At 37.5% G+C, this 19,602-nt stretch overlaps 1 protein-coding gene across 4 annotated transcripts; it reads left to right on the top strand.

The window, feature by feature from the left end:
* Positions 1 to 3,006: 3,006 nt before the first annotated feature.
* LOC146451307 (uncharacterized) lies at positions 3,007 to 19,401 on the top strand. Of its 4 annotated transcripts, none has more exons than XM_085099432.1 (4): positions 3,007 to 3,262; positions 13,722 to 14,047; positions 14,848 to 14,997; positions 15,306 to 19,401. In XM_085099432.1, exons 2-4 carry the CDS (start codon positions 13,723 to 13,725, stop codon positions 15,842 to 15,844), a joined length of 1,014 nt encoding a protein of 337 aa, XP_084955558.1. In that variant the 5' UTR covers positions 3,007 to 3,262; position 13,722; the 3' UTR covers positions 15,845 to 19,401. The 4 variants fall into 4 exon arrangements, with proteins under 4 accessions (XP_084955558.1, XP_084955559.1, XP_084955557.1 ...); XM_085099433.1 differs by lacking the exon at positions 3,007 to 3,262 and adding an exon at positions 4,901 to 5,038; XM_085099431.1 differs by lacking the exon at positions 3,007 to 3,262 and adding an exon at positions 7,122 to 7,905.
* Positions 19,402 to 19,602: the final 201 nt, after the last annotated feature.

Raw genomic sequence — 19,602 nt, 5'->3', positions numbered from 1 at the left:
AGCACGACATCGAGCTAAGAAATTGTGAACAGACATATTTTTAGGTAATCTTTCCTTGAATGAAGGTAAAAATTTTGTAGGCCTCCCAGTTTTGAATTCTAGAATTTGGTGACGTCACGTGAAAACCAAGAATTGTCTTCGCCAGAGGAGAAGAAAAAAAAAAAAACCAGGAAGAATCCTCTGACAGGAGAAAACTCACAGAACGATAAGTTCCAATAACGAGCACAATAGTCCAATAACCTTATACATGTAACTACATGTATTACTCAACAGAAAAACTGTGGCGATAAAGAACGTCTACTGGATTGTGTAACAAACAAACAAACGCGAAGGTTGTAGATGTTTTACGCTTGAAATGTAACATTGCAAAAAATGCCGTTTCCTCTTTGCTCCTAAATCAGGCAGTTTAAAGAAAAGTTATTACTTTGGGTTTCGATAAGCACTGGCAAAAGGGCTAGGTCTCCGCAATTACCATATGTAAATTACCCGAAATTTAGACCCCCTGTGGTCTGACCTCTGGTAAGCGACCACCTCCCGTAAGCGACCACATATCCTCGACATTATGGGTGGTCGCTTACGGGAGGTTCGACTGTATTTGCGTGTGGTGGAGAGAATGGCTGACGCAACTAAACGTTCACGTTTGGAAACTGACCCTAGATTCATAAATCTTCCTTGGGATAAGATGCGTTTTTTGGGGGGCAGGCACGGACCCCTTCTCATAACTGATATTTGCTATTTAAATGCCATAGACTGTCTAATCCCCCCACCGATGCCTGGCATTTTTTGCCCTCCCTCCCTTCCCTCCGGTTTGCGCGGCTTCAAACTGATATGTGTACAACAGTTCAGCGTTACTTATTAAGACCTTCTGTTCTGTTTTGTGTAAATTTTGATAAGCTCGAATGAAAAATGTCAGTTTTACCACTGAATGCCAGAGTAGCAGCTCATTCATAACGTAGCTGTATCATAATAGAATGTACTTAGTGTAGTTTTCGTAGGAAACAAGCACGGTATTGGTTTGAATTCACTCAATGTTGCAGTTATTATGAAAAAGGAAAACACAAAAAGTCAATTTGTATTTGTCAAGTTGTTTTATCCGTGGGTTAGTGGAAATGGACAAAACCAAGATTGTGGATTCAAGATGGTGTCTGTTTAGAAATAATAGCATAAAATTGTCCCGTCAAAGACAGGAAATGTTTAAATTCGCTATAGTGCGACTCGGCCCTAAAGTCACCTAATAAAATATACCTCAAGAGTATTATGTTAAACACTAAAAACACGAATAAGGTAGAAACTCACACTTGTATTATTTTATCATTGGTTTTCTTGGGTTCATTTATTGTTCAGTGTTAAGAAGTTATACAATGTATGCTTTATTTACGGGAATATTCGAATCAAAGGGATAAAAGTATTAAAAAGTTCAATGGTTTATCTTTCTGTTTATGTTTTAGTGTTATGCTGATCTAGCTCTGATCAAATGTTGTTTTCTCCTGGTATAAATTTGTTTTAAGCAGGTGTTCTGTTTTCCACTAATTCTCAGGCAATTTATCCTTTCGTCAAGAATGTTTGAAATTGTTTTTTCCTCAATAACAATACATTGTTTATATGATGTCAAGCCGTAATTCATCGTATCTGGCCTTAAGTTAACCTTTCGCTACATTTGCCTGGAAATGGCTACCCTTCTTGTTTTTATCGTTTCTGGAGAAGATATTCATTGTTTCTTACCGAGTTTATACCAGTCGATATTTTGTTAATAAAGTTAGTTTTCACTGTACTTATTTGAATAATAATAATCTTTAAATCTTTGCGTTTGAAAGTGACTATTAATGTCAATACGCTTTGTTCTGTAACCACGCACTGTATTTTTAATAAGGTAGCTGAAGGTTGTAAACACGTACACTGTAATTTATGGAAATAGGCGTGGACTTGTAGTACCGCCCTTCTTCTTGGAAAGTTGTTGTTTTGCAACAATTACGCTGGATACTTCTTGAAACTTCATTATAGTATATTACAAACTCATAATTGTCAATGTGTAATTTTTATCGATGCAAATGTTCATTGTAATTTTTATATTTCTTCCGTTGCTTTATTGTGGTTGGACATTTCGAAGAACATAACGAAAACCAAGAGAGGATCCTCTCTTGCGAAAACCTCGAAAGAAAGGTACATTTTCCTCATATCAAATAAAGGGAAGGTATCTATTAAAAATTCCGATACCAACCAATCATAGGAAGGCTTACGTTAGCCAACATGTATTTGACGAGTGCTTGACAGTAGGTTGTCAATCACACTCCAGCCAACATAAAAGCAACGCGAGAAGTTCTTCATTCAGAGAATGTTGTAGCTGAGCTGTAGAGTGAACTTTTAAAATACAACGTAGCCATTGAACAACAATTGTGTGTGTCAAGTGAATTCAACTCGTTGGCTAAACTGAGCCGAATATCTCCTTGGTTAGACGCTAAGGTTGATCTATCAATTACATAACCTCTTTAACCCTATCTGCACCAGGGGGTTTCTGCTCGCGTCGAATATGGTAAATCGGTACATGCATTTTGCAAAGACAAGAAGACGATTGAATGGCCGCCACTTGTCACGCATGGTATAACTGTTTAATACTTCTGCGGCCCGGTGAAAAAAGAAAAAAAATACTTGAGATAATATTGTGCCATTGAGTTCGCCTATGAGACGGTTGGGGTTTTCATCCATCGCAGTGAATTTGTTTTGGCTAACATTAGCAAAGACGAGTTTTTAATGCATGTTTATGCACAGCTAGTTTCTAACTTACTAAACTTCCTTATAAATGTTTAATAAATTAAAATAATAGCTCCTATATAATACGACAGAAGTAATAGAGCATACTAACGCTCATGCTTCACAGTTTCATAATCATTTTTGGCCCATTTAAGAATTCATTCCGAGCGTGGTTGTAACATCGTAAAATATGTGGCTACTATTAAAGGTTTAAGAGTTTTAAGGACAATATTTGCGCTTTAAATTTATGGAAACTCTCAAGTTTTAAACAACCTTAATTTTTAATTACTTCTGATTAATTAACACAACGGGATAACCCATCACGCACATTGTTTTGGACTCAGTTCGTTGTTTACAGGGATCATGTAAATACCGCAATGTTGGAAGGCATGACTTTTTTATACGTTTTATTTTTAATTTAAACACTGAATTAAAACACGATACTCGCATCATTACAGCAACAGTTGAAAGGATAAAAATTCCAACCGTATTTTCTCAACAGTGTGTCTTGAAGGTGAGTGAATATATATATAAGTTACGACAGGTGTTTTTCCGTTCAAATTTAAGTGGTACAAGGTGTAAATGTTTTTAAACGATGTTTTGAGAAAAAGTTGATTCCTGAGAGGTTTTACAAGTTTGTTTAAGTATGAGTCATTGGAGGTGATCAAAATCCGCATCGAGCCAAAAATATAACTGAATAGAAATATTTGATCTCAGTCGGAATGAAGCTTCGCCACACACTTAGCATAAAGAATGTTTCTGTCGTCTAGCCGAATCAACAATTTAAAGTTCAAAGGATACAGTTCTGGTGTTTGAAGACCCAAACAGGGCTATAATATCACGGCACAGTTTAATACTGAGGTTTTACGTTCAATTTTACTAACGATTTTTTAGATTGTATCGTGGACGTAAACTTTGATAGCTTGAAAGCTCAATGAAACCAGCTTTATTTTTTTATGTCCATGACAAATTGTGTTGGGGTAACCGAAACCTTGTAAAATAAGTTTGCTTGACTTCAAATAAGTAACAACTTCAATTTTTATATCCTTTTAAACTTTGGGTGTACAACAAAAGTTAGGTTGAATTTTACCTCGACAGTACAAATTTTCCTTCTGAGGGATGGGTCGCACTAGAGTGAGTTTAAATTTGTTTATTCAAGTAACTCTGTCAATAGATTAATTTGGGTGAAATAAGTGCGACCCCACTGCAAAAATTTTGCCAATCTTCAACGAAGCCGAAGTGCGGCCTCGTAGACGACTAAATTTTGACAAAGAAATCAGCTTTAATTTTTTATGATCATGACAAATTGTGTGGGGGTCACTGAAACCTGGAAATCTTTACTAAAATAGCCTCTCCCGTCCCTTGCTCCTGTCTCGCTCTGTGAGACAATCGATTATTAATTCACAGTTCTGTAAAAAACCAAAATGCCGCTGGACTTGAGGATTAGACAGAATTTGAGAATAGTGTATTTTTCAGTCAGTGACGCAGGCATACTCGATAAAAAAGAAATCCGCCGAGTTCTCCTAAAAGAAGTCGAACATAGTTCGGTTGCTCTACCACGAGCTATAGGAGACTCGTGGGGTTAGGCCATTAAACTACTGTACATTCCTAAGGATAGCACTTGATGGCCTTAACTCAAGTCTGGATTAAAGTCTTGAAAGTTTGTATCACGTGGCCTTTTCTTATTGCTTCCTTGCGCGAATAGATGGCGACTATGCTGACTGTAAAATGCTGTTATATAACTATCACTCACGGGAATCTGCCCGGAATGGTAGACTTTAATTCAAACAAAATCAGGTCACGTGAGTTACTAAACTTCCTTATAAATGTTTAATAAATTAAAATAATAGCTGCTATATAATATGACAGAAGTAATAGAGCATAAAACACTCATGTTTGACAGTTTCATAATCATTTTTGGCCCATTTGAGAATTCACTCTGAGCATGATTGTGACATCATAAAACACTTGGCTACTATTAAAGGTTTAAGAGTTTTAAAGACAATATTTGCGCTATAAATTAAATTTATGGAGACTCTCCAGTTTTAAACAACCTTAATTTTTAATTACTTTTTATTAATTAACACAACAGGATAACCCATCACGCACATTGTTTTGGACTCAGTTCATTGCTTACAGGGATCATGTAAATACATCAATGTTGGAAGGCATGACTTTTTTATACGTTTTATTTTTAATTTAAACAAGTAAAACACGATACTCGCATCATTACAGCAACGTTGAAAGGATAAAAGTCCAACCGTATTTTCTTCAACAGTGTGTCTTGAAGGTGAGTGAATATATAAGTTACGACAGGTGTTTTTCCGTTCAAATTTAAGTGGTACAAGGTGTAAATGTTTTTAAACGACTTCTCGAGAAAAAGTTGATTCCTGAGAGGTGTTACAAGTTTGTTTGAGTATGAGTCATTGGAGGTGATCAAAATCGGTATCGAGTCAAAAATACTACTGAATAGAAACGTTTGATCTCAGTCGGCATGAAGCTTCGCCACACACTTTGCATAAAGAATGTTTCTGTCGTCTAGCCGAATCAACAATTTAAAGTTCAATGAATACAGTTCTGGTGCTTGAAGACCTAAACAGGGCTTTAATATCACGGCACGGTTTTAATACTGAGGTTTTACGTTCAATTTTACTAACGATTTCTAGATTGTATCGTGGAGGTAAACTTTCGGATAGCTTGAAAGCTCAATGAAACCAGCTTTAATATTTTTATGTCCATGACAAATTGTGTTGGGGTAACTGAGACCTTGGCTTGACTTCAAATAAGTAACAACGCCATTTTTTTTATGTCCTTTTAAACTTTGGGATTCTGAGGGATATGTCGCACTAGAGTTAATTTAAATTTGTTTATTCAAGTAACTCATTCAATACATTCAATACATTTGGGTAAAATAAGTGCGACCCCACTGCCAAAATTTTGCCAATCTTCAAAGAAGCCGAAGTGCTGCCTCGGAGGCGACCAAATTTTGGCAAAAAAGGCAATTTTGTTTTTTCTAACCATTAGGCTGTTATTTACACCAGTTATTAGGCGTTGCAAAATTACGGCTGGAAGTAATTCTAAGTTATGAGCACACATTACGGCAAGGCAAAATTAACTAATCCATGGCTTCAAGTTCAAGACCGAGACCAGTGCATAGGAAACAAAAACCAAAAAGGCGAAGGGCGACACAAAGATCCAAGCTGAACAACAACGAATGTATGTACAGTCATGTGGGGAAATCATATATGGCGATTTTGGTTTGTCATTTAATGTGTCAAGCTGATTGAGAAAGAACGCTCATAAGATGGATTTACGATTCAGTGACGTTTACTTAATCGGTTGAGTTTATTTTGGAAATAAAAACTTCTTTTGATGCGACCAATAACAAAAATTGGGACTTGTCAATGTTTTTCCCTTCAAATTCAAGTGATACAAGGTGTAAATGTTCTTAAACGAAGTTTCGAAAAAAAGTTGATTCCTGAGAGGCGGTCATTGGAGGTGATCAAAATCCGTATCGAGTCAAAAATACTACTGAATAGAAATGTTTGATCTCAGTCGGCATGAAGCTTCGCCACACACTTTGCATAAAGAATGTTTCTGTCGTCTAGCCGAATCAACAATTTAAAGTTCAATGAATACAGTTCTGGTGCTTGAAGACCTAAACAGGGCTTTAATATCACGGCACGGTTTTAATACTGAGGTTTTACGTTCAATTTTACTAACGATTTCTAGATTGTATCGTGGAGGTAAACTTTCGGATAGCTTGAAAGCTCAATGAAACCAGCTTTAATTTTTTATCTCCATGACAAATTGTGTTGGGGTAACTGAAACCTTGTAAAATAGGTTTGCTTGACTTCAAATAAGTAACAACTTCACTTTTTATATCCTTTTAAACTTTGGGTGTACAACAAAAGTTAGGTTGAATTTTACCTTGACAGTACAAATTTTCCTTCTGAGGGATGGGTCGCACTAGAGTGAGTTTAAATTTGTTTATTCAAATAACTCTGTCAATACATTCATTTGGGTAAAATAAGTGCGACCCCACTGCAAAAATTTTGCCAATCTTCAACGAAGCCGAAGTGCGGCCTCTTAGACGACTAAATTTTGAGAAAGAAATCAGCTTTAATTTTTTATGATCATGACAAATTGTGTGGGGGTAACTGAAACCTGGAAATCTTTACTAAAATAGCCTCTCCCGTCCCCTGCTCCTGTCTTGCTGTGTGAGAGAATCGATCATTAATTCACAGTTCTGTAAAATTAACCAAAATGCCGCTGGACTTGAGGACTAGACGGAACTTGAGAATAGTGTATTTTCCAGTCAGTGACGCAGGCATACTCGATAAAAAAGAAATCCGCCGAGTTCTCCTAAAAGAAGTCGAACATAGTTCGGTTGCTCTACCACTGAGCTATAGGAGACTCGTGGGGTTAGGCCATTAAACTACTGTACATTCCTAAGGACAGCACTTGATGGCCTTAACTCAAGTCTGGATTAAAGTCTTGAAAGTTTGTATCACGTGGCCTTTTCTTATTGTTTCCTTGCGCGAATAGATGGCGACTATGCCGACTGTAAAATGCTGTTATATAACTATCACTCACGGGAATCTGCCCAGAATGGTAGACTTTAATTCAAACAAAATCAGGTCACGTGACTTATTAAACTTCCTTATAAATGTTTAATAAGTTAAAATAATAGCTCCTATATAATACGACAGAAGTAATAGCGTATACAAACGCTCATGTTTCACAGTTTCATAATCAGTTTTGGCCCATTTGAGAATTCACTCTGAGCATGATTGTGACATCATAAAACACGTGGCCACTAATTGAGGTTTGAGAGTTCAGTAAGGACAATATTTGCGTTATAAATTTATTGATACTCTCAAGTTTTAAACAACATTAATTTTTAATTACTTTTAATTAGTTTTAATTGACATCACGGGATAACCTATCAAGCACATCGTTTTGGACTTAGTTCGTTGTTTATTTTGAGCTCAGTAACAAGGATCATGTAAATACATCAATGTTGGAAGGCATGACTTTTTATACGTTTTATTTTTAATTTAAACACTAAATTAAAACACGATACTTGCATTATTACAGCAACAGTTGAAAGGATAAAAAGTCTAACCGTATTTTCTTCAAGAGTGTGTCTTGAAGGTGAGTGAATATAAAAGATACGACAGCTGCTTTTCCGTTCAAATTTAAGTGGTACGAGGTGTAAGTGTTTTTAAACGACTTGTCGAGAAAACGTTTATTACTGAGAGGTGTTACAAGTTTGTTTTAGTATGAGTCATTGGAGGTGATCAAAATCCGTATCGAAAATACTACTGAATAGAAATGTTTGATCTCAGTCGGCATGAAGCTTTGCCACACACTTAGCATAAGGACGGAATGTTTGTCGTCTAGCCGAATCAACAATTTAAAGTTCAAAGAATACAGTTCTGGTGTTTGAAGACCTAAACAGGGCTATAATATCACCGCACAGTTTTAATACTGAGGTTTTAGATTCAATTTTACAAACGATTTTTTAGATTGTATCGTGGACGTAAACTTTGATAGCTTGAAAGCTCAATGAAACCAGCTTTAATTTTTTACGTCCATGACAAATTGTGTTGGGGTAACTGAAACCTTTTATAAAATAAGTTTGCTTGACTTCAAATAAGTAAGAACGCCACTTTATATCCCTTTAAACTTTGGGTGTAAAACGGAAGTTAGGTTGAATTTTACCTCGACAGTACAAATTTCCCTTCTGAGGGATGGGTCGCACTAGAGCGTAACTCTGTCAATAACAATACATTCATTTAGGTAAAATAAGTGTGACCCCACTGCAAAAATGTTGCCAATCTTCAAAGAAGCCGAACAGTGCTGCCTCGAAGACGAGAAAATTTCGACAAAGTAGGCAATTTTTGTTTTTTCTATCCATTAGGCTGCTGTTTACGCCAGTTATTAGGCCATGCAAAATTACGGCTGGGAGTAATTCCAAGTTTTGAGCAAGCATTACGACAAGGGCAAAATTAAATAATTGATGGCTTCAAGTTCAAGACCGATCGCGACCGAGACCAGTGCATAGGAATACCACAAGCTTGAAAAAAACCAAAAATCCGCCGAATTCTCCTAAATGGAGTCAAACATAGTTCAGTTGCTCTATTACTGAGCTATAGGAGACTCGTGGGGGTTAGGACAGTCATTAAACTAGGTTTCTAAGGACAGCACTTGAAGGACTTAGCTCAAGTCTGGATTAAAGTCTTGAAAGTTTATATCATGTGACCTTTTCTTATCGTTTCCTTGCGCAAATAGCTGCCGACTATGCTGACTGTAAAATGCTGTTATATAACTATCACTTACGGGAATCTGCCCGGAATGGTAGACTTGAATTCAAACAAAATGAGATCACCTGACTCACTAACCTTCCTTATAAATGTTTAATAAATTAAAATAATACGACAGAAGTAATAGAGCATAAAAACGCTCATGTTTCACAGTTTCATAACCCTTTTTGACCCATTTGAGAATTCACTCTGAGCATGATTCTGACATCATAAAACACGTGGCCACTATTTAAGGTTTAAGAGTTTTAAGAACAATATTTGCATTTATAAATTTATGGAAACTCTCAAGTTTTGAGCAACATTAATTTTTAATCACTTTTTATCAGTTTTAATTAACACAACGGGATAACACATCACGCACATCGTTTTGGACTCAGTTCGTTGTTTATTTTGAGCTCAGTAACAAGGATCAAGTAAATACATCAATGTTGGAAGGCGTGACTTTTTTATACGTTTCATTTTTAATTTAAACAAGTAAACGACGACACTCGCATCATTACAGAAACAGATGAAAGGATAAAAGTCCAACCGTATTTTCTTCAACAGTGTGTCTTGAAGGGGAGTGAGTATATAAGTTACGACAGGTGTTTTTCCGTTCAAATTCAGCCGGTACAAGGTGTAAATGTTTTTAAACGATGTTTTGAGAAAAAGTTGATTCCTGAGAGGTGTTACAAGTTTGTTTAAGTATGAGTCATTGGAGGTGACCAAAATCCGTATCGAGTCAAAAATACTACTGAATAGAAATATTTGATCTCAGTCGGCACGAAGCTTCGCCACACACTTTGCATAAACAATGTTTCTGTCGTTTAGCCGAATCAACAATTTAAAGTTTAATGAATACAGTTTTTGTCGTGCTTGAACACCTAAACAGGGCTATAATATCACGGCACCGTTTTAATACCGTGGTTTTACGTTCAATTTTACTAACAATTTTAATTTCTAGATTGCTTTTTTTGAGGTAGACTTTGATAGCTTGAAAGCTCAATGAAACCAGCTTTAATTTTTGAGTTGATGACAAATTGTGTGCAGGTAACTGAAAGCTGGGCTGGACTTCAAATAAGTAACAACACCACTTTTCATATCTTTTTAAACTTTGGGTGTACAGCAAAAGTTAGGTTGAATTTTACCTCGACAGTACAAATTTTCCTTCCGAGGGTGGGTCGCACTAGAGCGAGTTTAAATTTGTTTATTCACGTAAGTCTGTCAATACATTCATTAGAGTAAAATAAGTGCGACCCCACTGCAAAAATTTTGCCAATCTTCAAAGAAGCCGAAGTGCGGCCTCGTAGGCGACCAAATTTTGGCAAAGAAGGCAATTTTGTTATTTCTAACCATTAGCCTGCATTTACGCCGGTTATTAGGCCTTGCAAAATTACGGCTGGAAGTAATTCCAAGTTATGAGCAAGCATTACGGGAAGCAAAATTAAATAATCCATGGCTTCAAGTTCAAAACCGATCGCGACCGAGACCAGTGCATAGGGATACCACAAGCTTGACAAAAATCAAAAATGTGAAGGGCGACACATTGATCCAAGCTGAATAACAACGAATGCATGTACAGTCATGGGGGGAAATCATATATGGCGATTTTGGTTTGTCCTTTGTGTCAAGCTGATTTAGAAAGAACGCTCATAAGATGAATTTACGTTTGACGTTTACTTAATCAGTGGAGTTTATTTTGGAAATGAAAACTTCTTTTACTGCGACCAATAACAAAAACTGGGACTTGCCGATTTTTTTCCGTTGAAATTCAAGTGGTACAAGGTGTAAATGTTTTTAAACGATGTTTTGAGAAAAAGTTGATTCCTGAGAGGTGTTACAAGTTTGTTTAGTTTGAGTCATTGGAGGTGATCAAAATACGTATCGAGTCAAAAATACAGCTGAATAGAAATGTTTGATCTCAGTCGGCATGAAGCTTCGCCACACATAAACAAAGTTTCTGTCGTTTAGCTGAATGAACAATTTAAAGTTGAATGAATATAATTCTGGTGCTTGAAGGCCCTAAACAGGGCTTTAATGTCACGGTACGGTTTTAGTACTGAGGTTTTACGTTCAATTTTACTAACGGTTTCTAGATTGCATCGTGGAGTTAAACTTAGATAGCTTGAGAACTCAATGAAACCAGCTTTAATTTTATTTTCATCAGTGAAAAATTGTGTGCAGGTAACTGAAACCTTGTCAAATAAGTTTGCTTGACTTCAAATAAGTAACAACGCCACTTTTTGCATTCTTTTTAACTTTGGGTGTACAACAAAACTTAAGTCTACTTTTAGCTCAACAGTACAAAATTCCCTTCTAAGGGATGGGTCGCACTAGAGCGAATTTTGTTTATTCAAGTAACTCTGTCAATCGTTGGTTTTCACATGACGTCATAAAAAACTGAAATTCATAACTAAACACAATTTTGGGATTTTATCTTCATCAAATAAAACAAAATATAAATTTCCATCGGCTTGCTTGTTTTCAGCAGGATGTCATTCTTTGTTTTGAAAATAGAGCAGTTTGAATTTTAGATTTTTACGCAGTGCGTGACAGAGGGATTGCCGCTCTAAACATGTCACGTACAAGAAAACATCGATTTGCCTCTTGTTTTTTCGAGGTCTGATCAGCTAACATGTAATAGAAGCGTTCATGTCAATGTGTGAAAGTTCAGCAGTGAGAAGAAAGGCTTTGAAATAGCCAAGGTAAACTCCAGATGTTTTTGCTGGTTTCCGGCCGCCATGTTGGTGACCATCAGACGGGGCACCAACATGGCGTCCCATACTAAACTCTGTAATTTTCCGTGGTACATTTTCTCGAATAACTCGATTAGGAGATATCGCACAGCACTGTGGCTTTCACACGTTGTTTATGTATCAATCTTCTACAGCATATCAATTTCTTGACTTTATCTATTGAATGGTTGAGGATTTTATTTTTTTACTCGCGTGACGATGTGTGAGGTGAAAACCACCTATACATTCATTTGAGTAAAATAAGTGTGACCCCCCGCAAAAATTTTGACAATCTTCAAAGAAGCCGAAGTGTTGCCTCGGGGACGACTAAATTTTGACAAAGTAGGCAATTTTGTTTTTTCTAACTTAATAAGGTTCAAGGTTAAAGGTTCATTTATTTCACACTATTTACACAACATTAAAAAGAAAAGTATTACAACAGATAATTACAAGATAAAAATAAATACAGTACAAATTATAAAATGTGTGTGGTGGTCAAAGTAGCAAAGGCTGTTGCTTACGCCAGTTATTAGGCCATGCAAAATTACGGCTGGAATGCTACGGGACATTTTTAAGTAAAAGTAGTTTTCACTCAGTTTAGGAAATACCAGAGCCTTTGTAACCGTCAAGTAAAACACATAGGTGTTGAACACCTGCTGTTCTTTCGAATAAGAAATGAGCTTCAGTTTGTAAAGGCGCGAAAAGTAATTTCTTTAGAATTTCCTCCATTTGTTAAGCTTACGCAAGTGAAATTGAGTTGTCAAAATACTATGGCTACGGTTCTTATATGATAACTGTTCTTCAGTAAAAGCTCTTGATGAGTTCTACCTGTAACAGAATGAGTCAAGATGTGCAAATAAACGCTATGTTCCTTGACGAAGACCTGGTCCACTTGATGTAAAAAGATCTCAGCAAGGCACTTCTCGCTCGGCCACAGAGCCAAATTCCCCAAAAGCCCCTGTTACAGGCAGTCATTTCAAGTTACGAGCACACATTCCGGCAAGGCACAATTAAATAATCCAAGGCTTCAATTTCAAGACCGATCGCGACCGAGACCAGTGCATAGGAATGCCACAAGCTTGAAAAAAACCCAAAAAGGTGAAGGGCGACACAAAGATCCAAGCTGAACAACAACGAATGCATGTACAGTTATGGGGGGAAATCATATATCGCGATTTTGGTTTGTCCTTTATGTCAAGCTGATTTAGAAAGAACGCTCATAAGATGGATTTACGATTGACGTTTACTTAATCCGTGGAGTAGTATTTTGGAAGTAAAAAGTTCTTTTGATGCGCCGAATTTGAGCTCTTATAACTTTATTAATTTTAGCGCAAAAGACGTGGAAAATCGTGAATTTTTCATAAATTTATCTGGAAACAATTTTGTATGGTAGTTTAGGGTTCACGAAATTTGGTGTTACCATCACAACCAATTTTTGAATGGTTTGTTTTTCAGAAATCGGACAATTTTTAATGTAACAAAAATTATCTCAGTTTATTATAGCAAATTTCATGTTTTATGTCATTTTTTCATCACTTTTGGGTCATTTTGGGTGGTTGTCTGAGGTGTTGGGGAATCAAGAAATTCAAGATGGCGGATCCAAGATTGCCGCCATTTTGAAGTTGTGACGCCTTTTCCGCGTCATATGACATCACCATTTGCCGTTGTGGACCTCGAAGGAAACATATTTGAACGCACTATTTATCCATCAAGTCTTTGTCTGACAGAAGATAAAGACCCAGGAGACACAAAAAAGACCGCTCTAGATAGGGTTAACTTGTCGAAATAATCTCTGAATATAGAAAATTAAACTGCAAACTCAGGTTAATTCTCTTACGAGGCCTTCTATCACTTGACTCTTTTTAATAAGAAAGTATATTATTGTCAATCAATTTAACTAATAATTTCACTTTTGCTCTTTCAACTGAAGGATGATTTTAGTGACCGTTTTCTTCTACGCCCTATTCCTGTACTTGGTCCACCCCGCAGCAGTATTTGCAAATCAGCCTCGCAATGGCGCATGTCGGGACAACAGGGAGGAATTTGGGTTTGCTTTAGTTGGGCATGACTACAAAACAGTGCACGCTGACAACTTTGGCCGCTGCTTCTTCGAGTGCACTTTGGAGGAAAAATGTCAAAGTGTGACGTATCTCTGGAACAGCAAGGAATGTAAAATGAACAAAGAGACAAAAAGGTCAAAATCTTCGGATTTTGAGGAAAATCCAGCTGCCACATATATGGAGAACCGTTTTCGAGGTTTGTCCAGCTGCTATAGTTTCATCAATCTTTCTGCACCTATTAACTGTCTCATGGGAGTGAGGGGAGGGGAGGGATTGAAGAGGCCGAGCATAGAAAGGGGAATTTTAACGTTGTTGCTTTTGAGTTTTTGTTTTGGTAAAAAGAGTCGCTTAACGAAATCATATTAAAAGTTCACTAAAACAGTCAATAGTCGCCATTACGGGTATAAATATAATTGTTGTCCTATCCACCCCCCACCCCCCAATGCGGCTTAAATTTGATTGGTACATTATATACATTATTATATACAGATTCCCTTCGAGCACTCCTACTCTCTCTTTACTCTAAATCATTGGGAACGCCGATGGCATTTTTTGGTTCACATTCATTTCTTCGTTCCTCCCCTCCCTCCTTTCGTTCTTTCGTTCGTTCCATCCTTTCCTCCTTCCTTCCTTCCTTCCTTCCTTCCTCCCTTCCTTCCTTCCTTCCTTCCTTCCTTCCTTCCTTCCTTCCTTCCTTCCTTCTTTCGTTCCTTCCTTCCTTCCTTCTTTCCTTACTTCCTTCACTCATTTATTCATTCATTCATTCACTCACTCACTCACTCACTCACTCACTCACTCACTCACTCACTCACTCACTCACTCACTCACTCACTCACTCACTCACTCGTTCGTTCGTTCGTTCATTCAAGTGTTCAAACAGAATAGAGTATCCTATTTTCTGTACCAACTGTTGGGAGCAGATTACCTAAATTGCTTCAGCAACTGTTCATAATGACAGTTATTTGTCGATATAACTGGTCTGTGCTTTTCTTGCAGCAAAAAAAGGTTCAAAAGCCTTGGTCCCAGGCTCTTCATGCAAAGACATCTTGATCAGCGGTGACGCTCAGGGGGATGGTGAGTACTGGATTGACCCAACAGCCTCAGGGGACCCCTTCACCGTGTTCTGTGACATGACCACTGATGGAGGTATGGCCAATATTTGCAGACCGTTATACTATACGTACATACATTATTTATGCCTGCAACAGCACTTTTAACTGGCTAATTTGTTGTTGGGAAATTAAAAACAACAACAACAACAAAACCGGTGGAACGAGCATTTGAAAGCAATAAAGCGGAGGCAGGCCGTCTGTGCCTACAATAATGGCTCGGTTTGGATTAGTTGCCCTGTTTTGCAATCTACAGGCTTTAGAGGAATGCCGGCTTTATTGTGCACTAACTGACTGACTAGATTTACTGACTGAGTTTCCTTCTCCTGTACTTTATTTACTCAGGTGGATGGACCCTCGTCACTCAGTTTGTTATGAGACCAGATTCTGTCCTGAATAAAGGCGTCAAATCAAATTCGTACAGAATGATCCTTCCAAAGTACGGTTTAAATAACAGATTGTTGATGAGGGTAGGGTTCGCAGCATTACACGAGGACATGGCTTTCACGCAGATTCGCTTTTACTGTTTCAAAAAGAAGCCAGGCCGAGTATTTCACATTATGACCAACAAGAATTCCAGTGGAACAGAGGTGGTGAAGTATTTTACCACGTCAAATGTCATGCCTGTTGCTTGTGGCTCTTTCACTCGCCTTCCAGATGACAACTCATCTCTGGCCGCGAACTGTGACAAATGGGGGCATCCAACTCTTAACCGATGGGGACACACCGATAATTACCGCGATGGCAATCGTCTTTTTAATAGACCAATGCTATGGCGGCTTGAATTAATATACCGAATTGATGGCACAGCATTTTACAAGTGTGACGACAACGTGAATGAAGACTTATCACTTCATGACACGTGGAAGATTTTTGTGCGATAAAATCGATCTTCAGGCATTCAACGTTAACCCTTATTAATCTTTTGTGTTATATTTCAATCGATGGAGGTAGTTAATGATCCTAAAATTTTTCCCAAATTCATATATATTAAGGGCGATGTGTTTTATTCAGAAAAGAAACGTCGGTGTCACTCATTAAATCATATAGCCAAACGCTGGATCAGTGGATCATATGACCAAGTTCTAGGCTCAGAGAAGAATGCATTAAGCCCAGTATACTGAGGATATACTTGTACGTTTAATTTACAAGACAAAAAATCCAAATATTGCTTTTTTTTGGAAAAAATAAGCAAACGGCATCAAAGGATCTGCATGATACCTTTCTGCATCTCAGTCACAGAATCAAGGGCGCGATCCATTCAACCAAAATTTCCGCTTGGAATTCCCAAAATTTTCACTAATCGTATGGAACAGTATTCTCCGCTTGAAAAAATTAATAATCGTCTACGACAGATGATTCTGCGACTCGCGTTAGTTCTTCCACAGTATCCATACACTTATAACTTTATTTTTACAGTTAGGAGACGAACTTTCCACAACCATGCATGGTTCATGCAATAAACAATAGGGACTTTACGCAAACACGACGCCGACGGCCACGAAAACGTCAATAAAGAAAAGGCTTAATGAGCTAAACAATGCTGTGCACGTGCATTACAAATTTTGATACATTTTGTCTCCATCGTCGGCCAAACAACAACGTGAAATGCCCAAATTCAAGGTTTTATGGAGAACGTGAGCACATGACAGTAAATTTTCATTCTCTGTGCTAGCTTGAAGACCGTTCCCACCAGTTCTGTTACTGGATAGTTCGGCCACATTGTAGAAGTTGAACGAATTGGAATAAGCGCAAAGTAGTACAAGTAACACGAACTTGTATTTTCAAGTGACGTTATCGTTGACGTTGCCGTCGTGGTTGCGTAAAGTCCCCAATAACTCAATGGTGGGACGTTGTTTCCATAGTGATGCGTGCATTTTATTAATGCGAGGTGCATTGTTACCTTCAGGAATTATAAATCATCTGAGATGACGAAACACACATTGCATTTGCAAACTGACAGAGCCGCCCTCCATCATGACAGGTAGAGTTAAGAGACTAGTCGAAGGTCAGACCGAAATGGAATGCCCAATGAAACAAAAAACATCAGGTATTTCCAAATTTCCAGAGGAAAAGACAACTGAACTCAACATACTGACCAAAGTCTCCGAAGTTACTATTCCAGTATGTTCAATTCTGTTACGAACATTCCGGTAATTTTGGTTCAATGGGTTTCGCTCAGGATTAATATTTGAAAACCACATTGTATGATTAAAGGTTTTAAACTAACAGCAAAAGGATTACGATAAGAAATCTCAAAATTCTCTGTGGTTATTCAGTTGATAGATAGTAATTTTTTAACATTCTCGCTTATTTCCACTTTCATATGGCTGGCTTTTTCACGGAACACCTAGATTCTTTTAACGATACTGTTTTAATGTCCAATTTGTATAAAACAATCCTTCCTATGTACCGCTCCAACAACAAGTATTTGCTGCGAAATGGCTTTAGTCAGTTAAAAAAAGACATGAGCTTCACTCAGATTCGGTTTTACTGTTTTAAGAAGGTGACAGGACGAGTGCTTCACATCATGACCAACAAGAATACAAAAGGAGCAGATGTGCTGAGATACTTTACCAGTAGTAGTAGAGTAGGGATGGCCAAAATCATCACGATCATCATAAAATGGCATGGAATAAATTTCTTCGCAATGTAGCATCCTCCAATAAGATTTGTAGCTTCGTGGCCCTGCCTGCTGTGAGTGTTCGTGGCTCTTTCACGCGCCTTCAGACGACAACTCAACGTTTCGGCTGTAGACTTTCAGTAGTGGGGCTCAGTGACTCAGCGGCAAAACGAGTGGGCATGCGCCTCACGCGTGAGCACTCTTACGTGCGCGAAGGAATGGGAACAACAAGATCTCCATAGTAACCTTACTACAGCGACTACCGCGGCCAAATGGTGGCAGCTTTAAAATTCCATTGTTTGCATGTTTTCATTTCGCGGGGATAAGCCGGAATAGAGAAGGTTGCCGCTTTCAGGAAAGGTTCCTTCGAACTTCGTACAGCACATATCTTATGTGGTAACAGGTGTGAATTTGGCGATTGAATTATCATTTAAAGAATGCTACTTACCATTCAGACCTTTCCATAAGAACCACCTCAATTAAAGTGTCCACTTAGATCACATCAAAGGTGTAAAATCGAAGTTCTGTTCGTTCCCCGCTGAAATAGACTCACGCTTGAATCACAAATCGCTCCTCGGACGCGCCTTATCTGCGGAGCATGCGCACTCATTTTGTCACTGTGTTGGGTTCAACTAGGTCGCTGGGGAAATGTGCAAACAAAATCTAGTCGCCGGCTTTTAATAAGACTAATGATATGGTCATATTTAAAAATTTAAAAATCCACTCTGGCAAACACAGTACTTTGGCAAACACAGTACTTCAAGATTCCTAAAATCCCAATTCTCAGTTGAGCATTCGACCTTAAATATTAATGGCTTTGCTAATTATATTGCCCCATTTTGTAGGTAAGGTCCATAACAATAAAAGACTTTTAAAAACTGTTAAATAGGCAATTTATTTACACTCCGCGAGAACATTGACGGCCTTAAAAATCTTTTTAAAAGTTTAAGAAAGCTGTAGTTATCGTCTTGTGTGGGAGAATTATCGCTACTTGCCTGGATCGGATTCCTGCAGTAGCCTTGTAAACTTTGTAAAATCATCATTGGTCCTTAAACTTTGTAAAATAATCAAATTAAATTTCCACCACTTCTGGAAATTATGGTGCCCTGCGCTCGCGCAGAGTTCGATCGCTTATGCTTTTTGCGTGTTTTTGCTTGGTAGCTGCGTGGGAGCCAATCATTCAAGGAGTCAAGTTCCTTTACTGAGTGTGCGTATTGCTTAACATTAAGAGGCCTTGCTTATCGTCCTTTGTGTATTAATTGTCTATATGCATGCCATTTTAGACAGATAGATTTTATTTATTAATCTATCAATATTTTACCAGAATGCTCCTTCACAAAGTGGTTTTCAAGGAGGTTCGGGGAGTATAAAGAATTATAAAATTATAGTAATATATAAAAAGTTAACAGGTAATTGGTATATATAAACAATTTTATAGGCGTATACCGAGAAAAATAGAAGGTTTTTCTCTGTCTCATTTTCCCTTCTAGTAAACATATTATCTCAAGTGTAAAACTTAATCTAATTAAAATAAGTAAAAAAGCCTGCAGGAAAATATAAGGCCCGGCATTAATGGAAACAGGTTTTTATTAGGATAAGTAAATATTAGCATTGTAATTTGCATACCATTTGTATGATTTATTTTAGACCTAGATATTAACACTTTATACTTCTGTACTTTTTCAGACCTGATGAATTTTTACCGTGTATAAATAAAGGTTACTTATCGCGAACTTTTTGTAGCTTTCCAGTTTTTTTTTAGAGAGGGATAAAGTAAATCCCCCAAGACGAGGGGGAAATGCACGTTTACACATTTCTAGGTACTTTCTTGGCAGTAATGACTAACGGAAGAAAAATCAAATAAATTAAATAGAAGATGAAAAGTTTGAGAACCCTCCGGGAGGCCTCAGAAACCGAAAAGTCAGAATCTGAAAGCTTGACAAAATCAGCAAAATCAATGAAGTAAACGAAATGCTTCACTTCAAACTGTAACTTGCATAATGCTTAAAGGAAACTATA

Source organism: Pavona decussata, unplaced genomic scaffold (assembly GCF_977016875.1).
Source record: "Pavona decussata unplaced genomic scaffold, jaPavDecu1.1 SCAFFOLD_391, whole genome shotgun sequence".
NCBI lineage: Eukaryota > Metazoa > Cnidaria > Anthozoa > Scleractinia > Agariciidae > Pavona > Pavona decussata.
The sequence above is the reverse complement of the archived record's forward strand: the minus strand, read 5'-3'. Positions and strand labels throughout refer to the sequence as shown.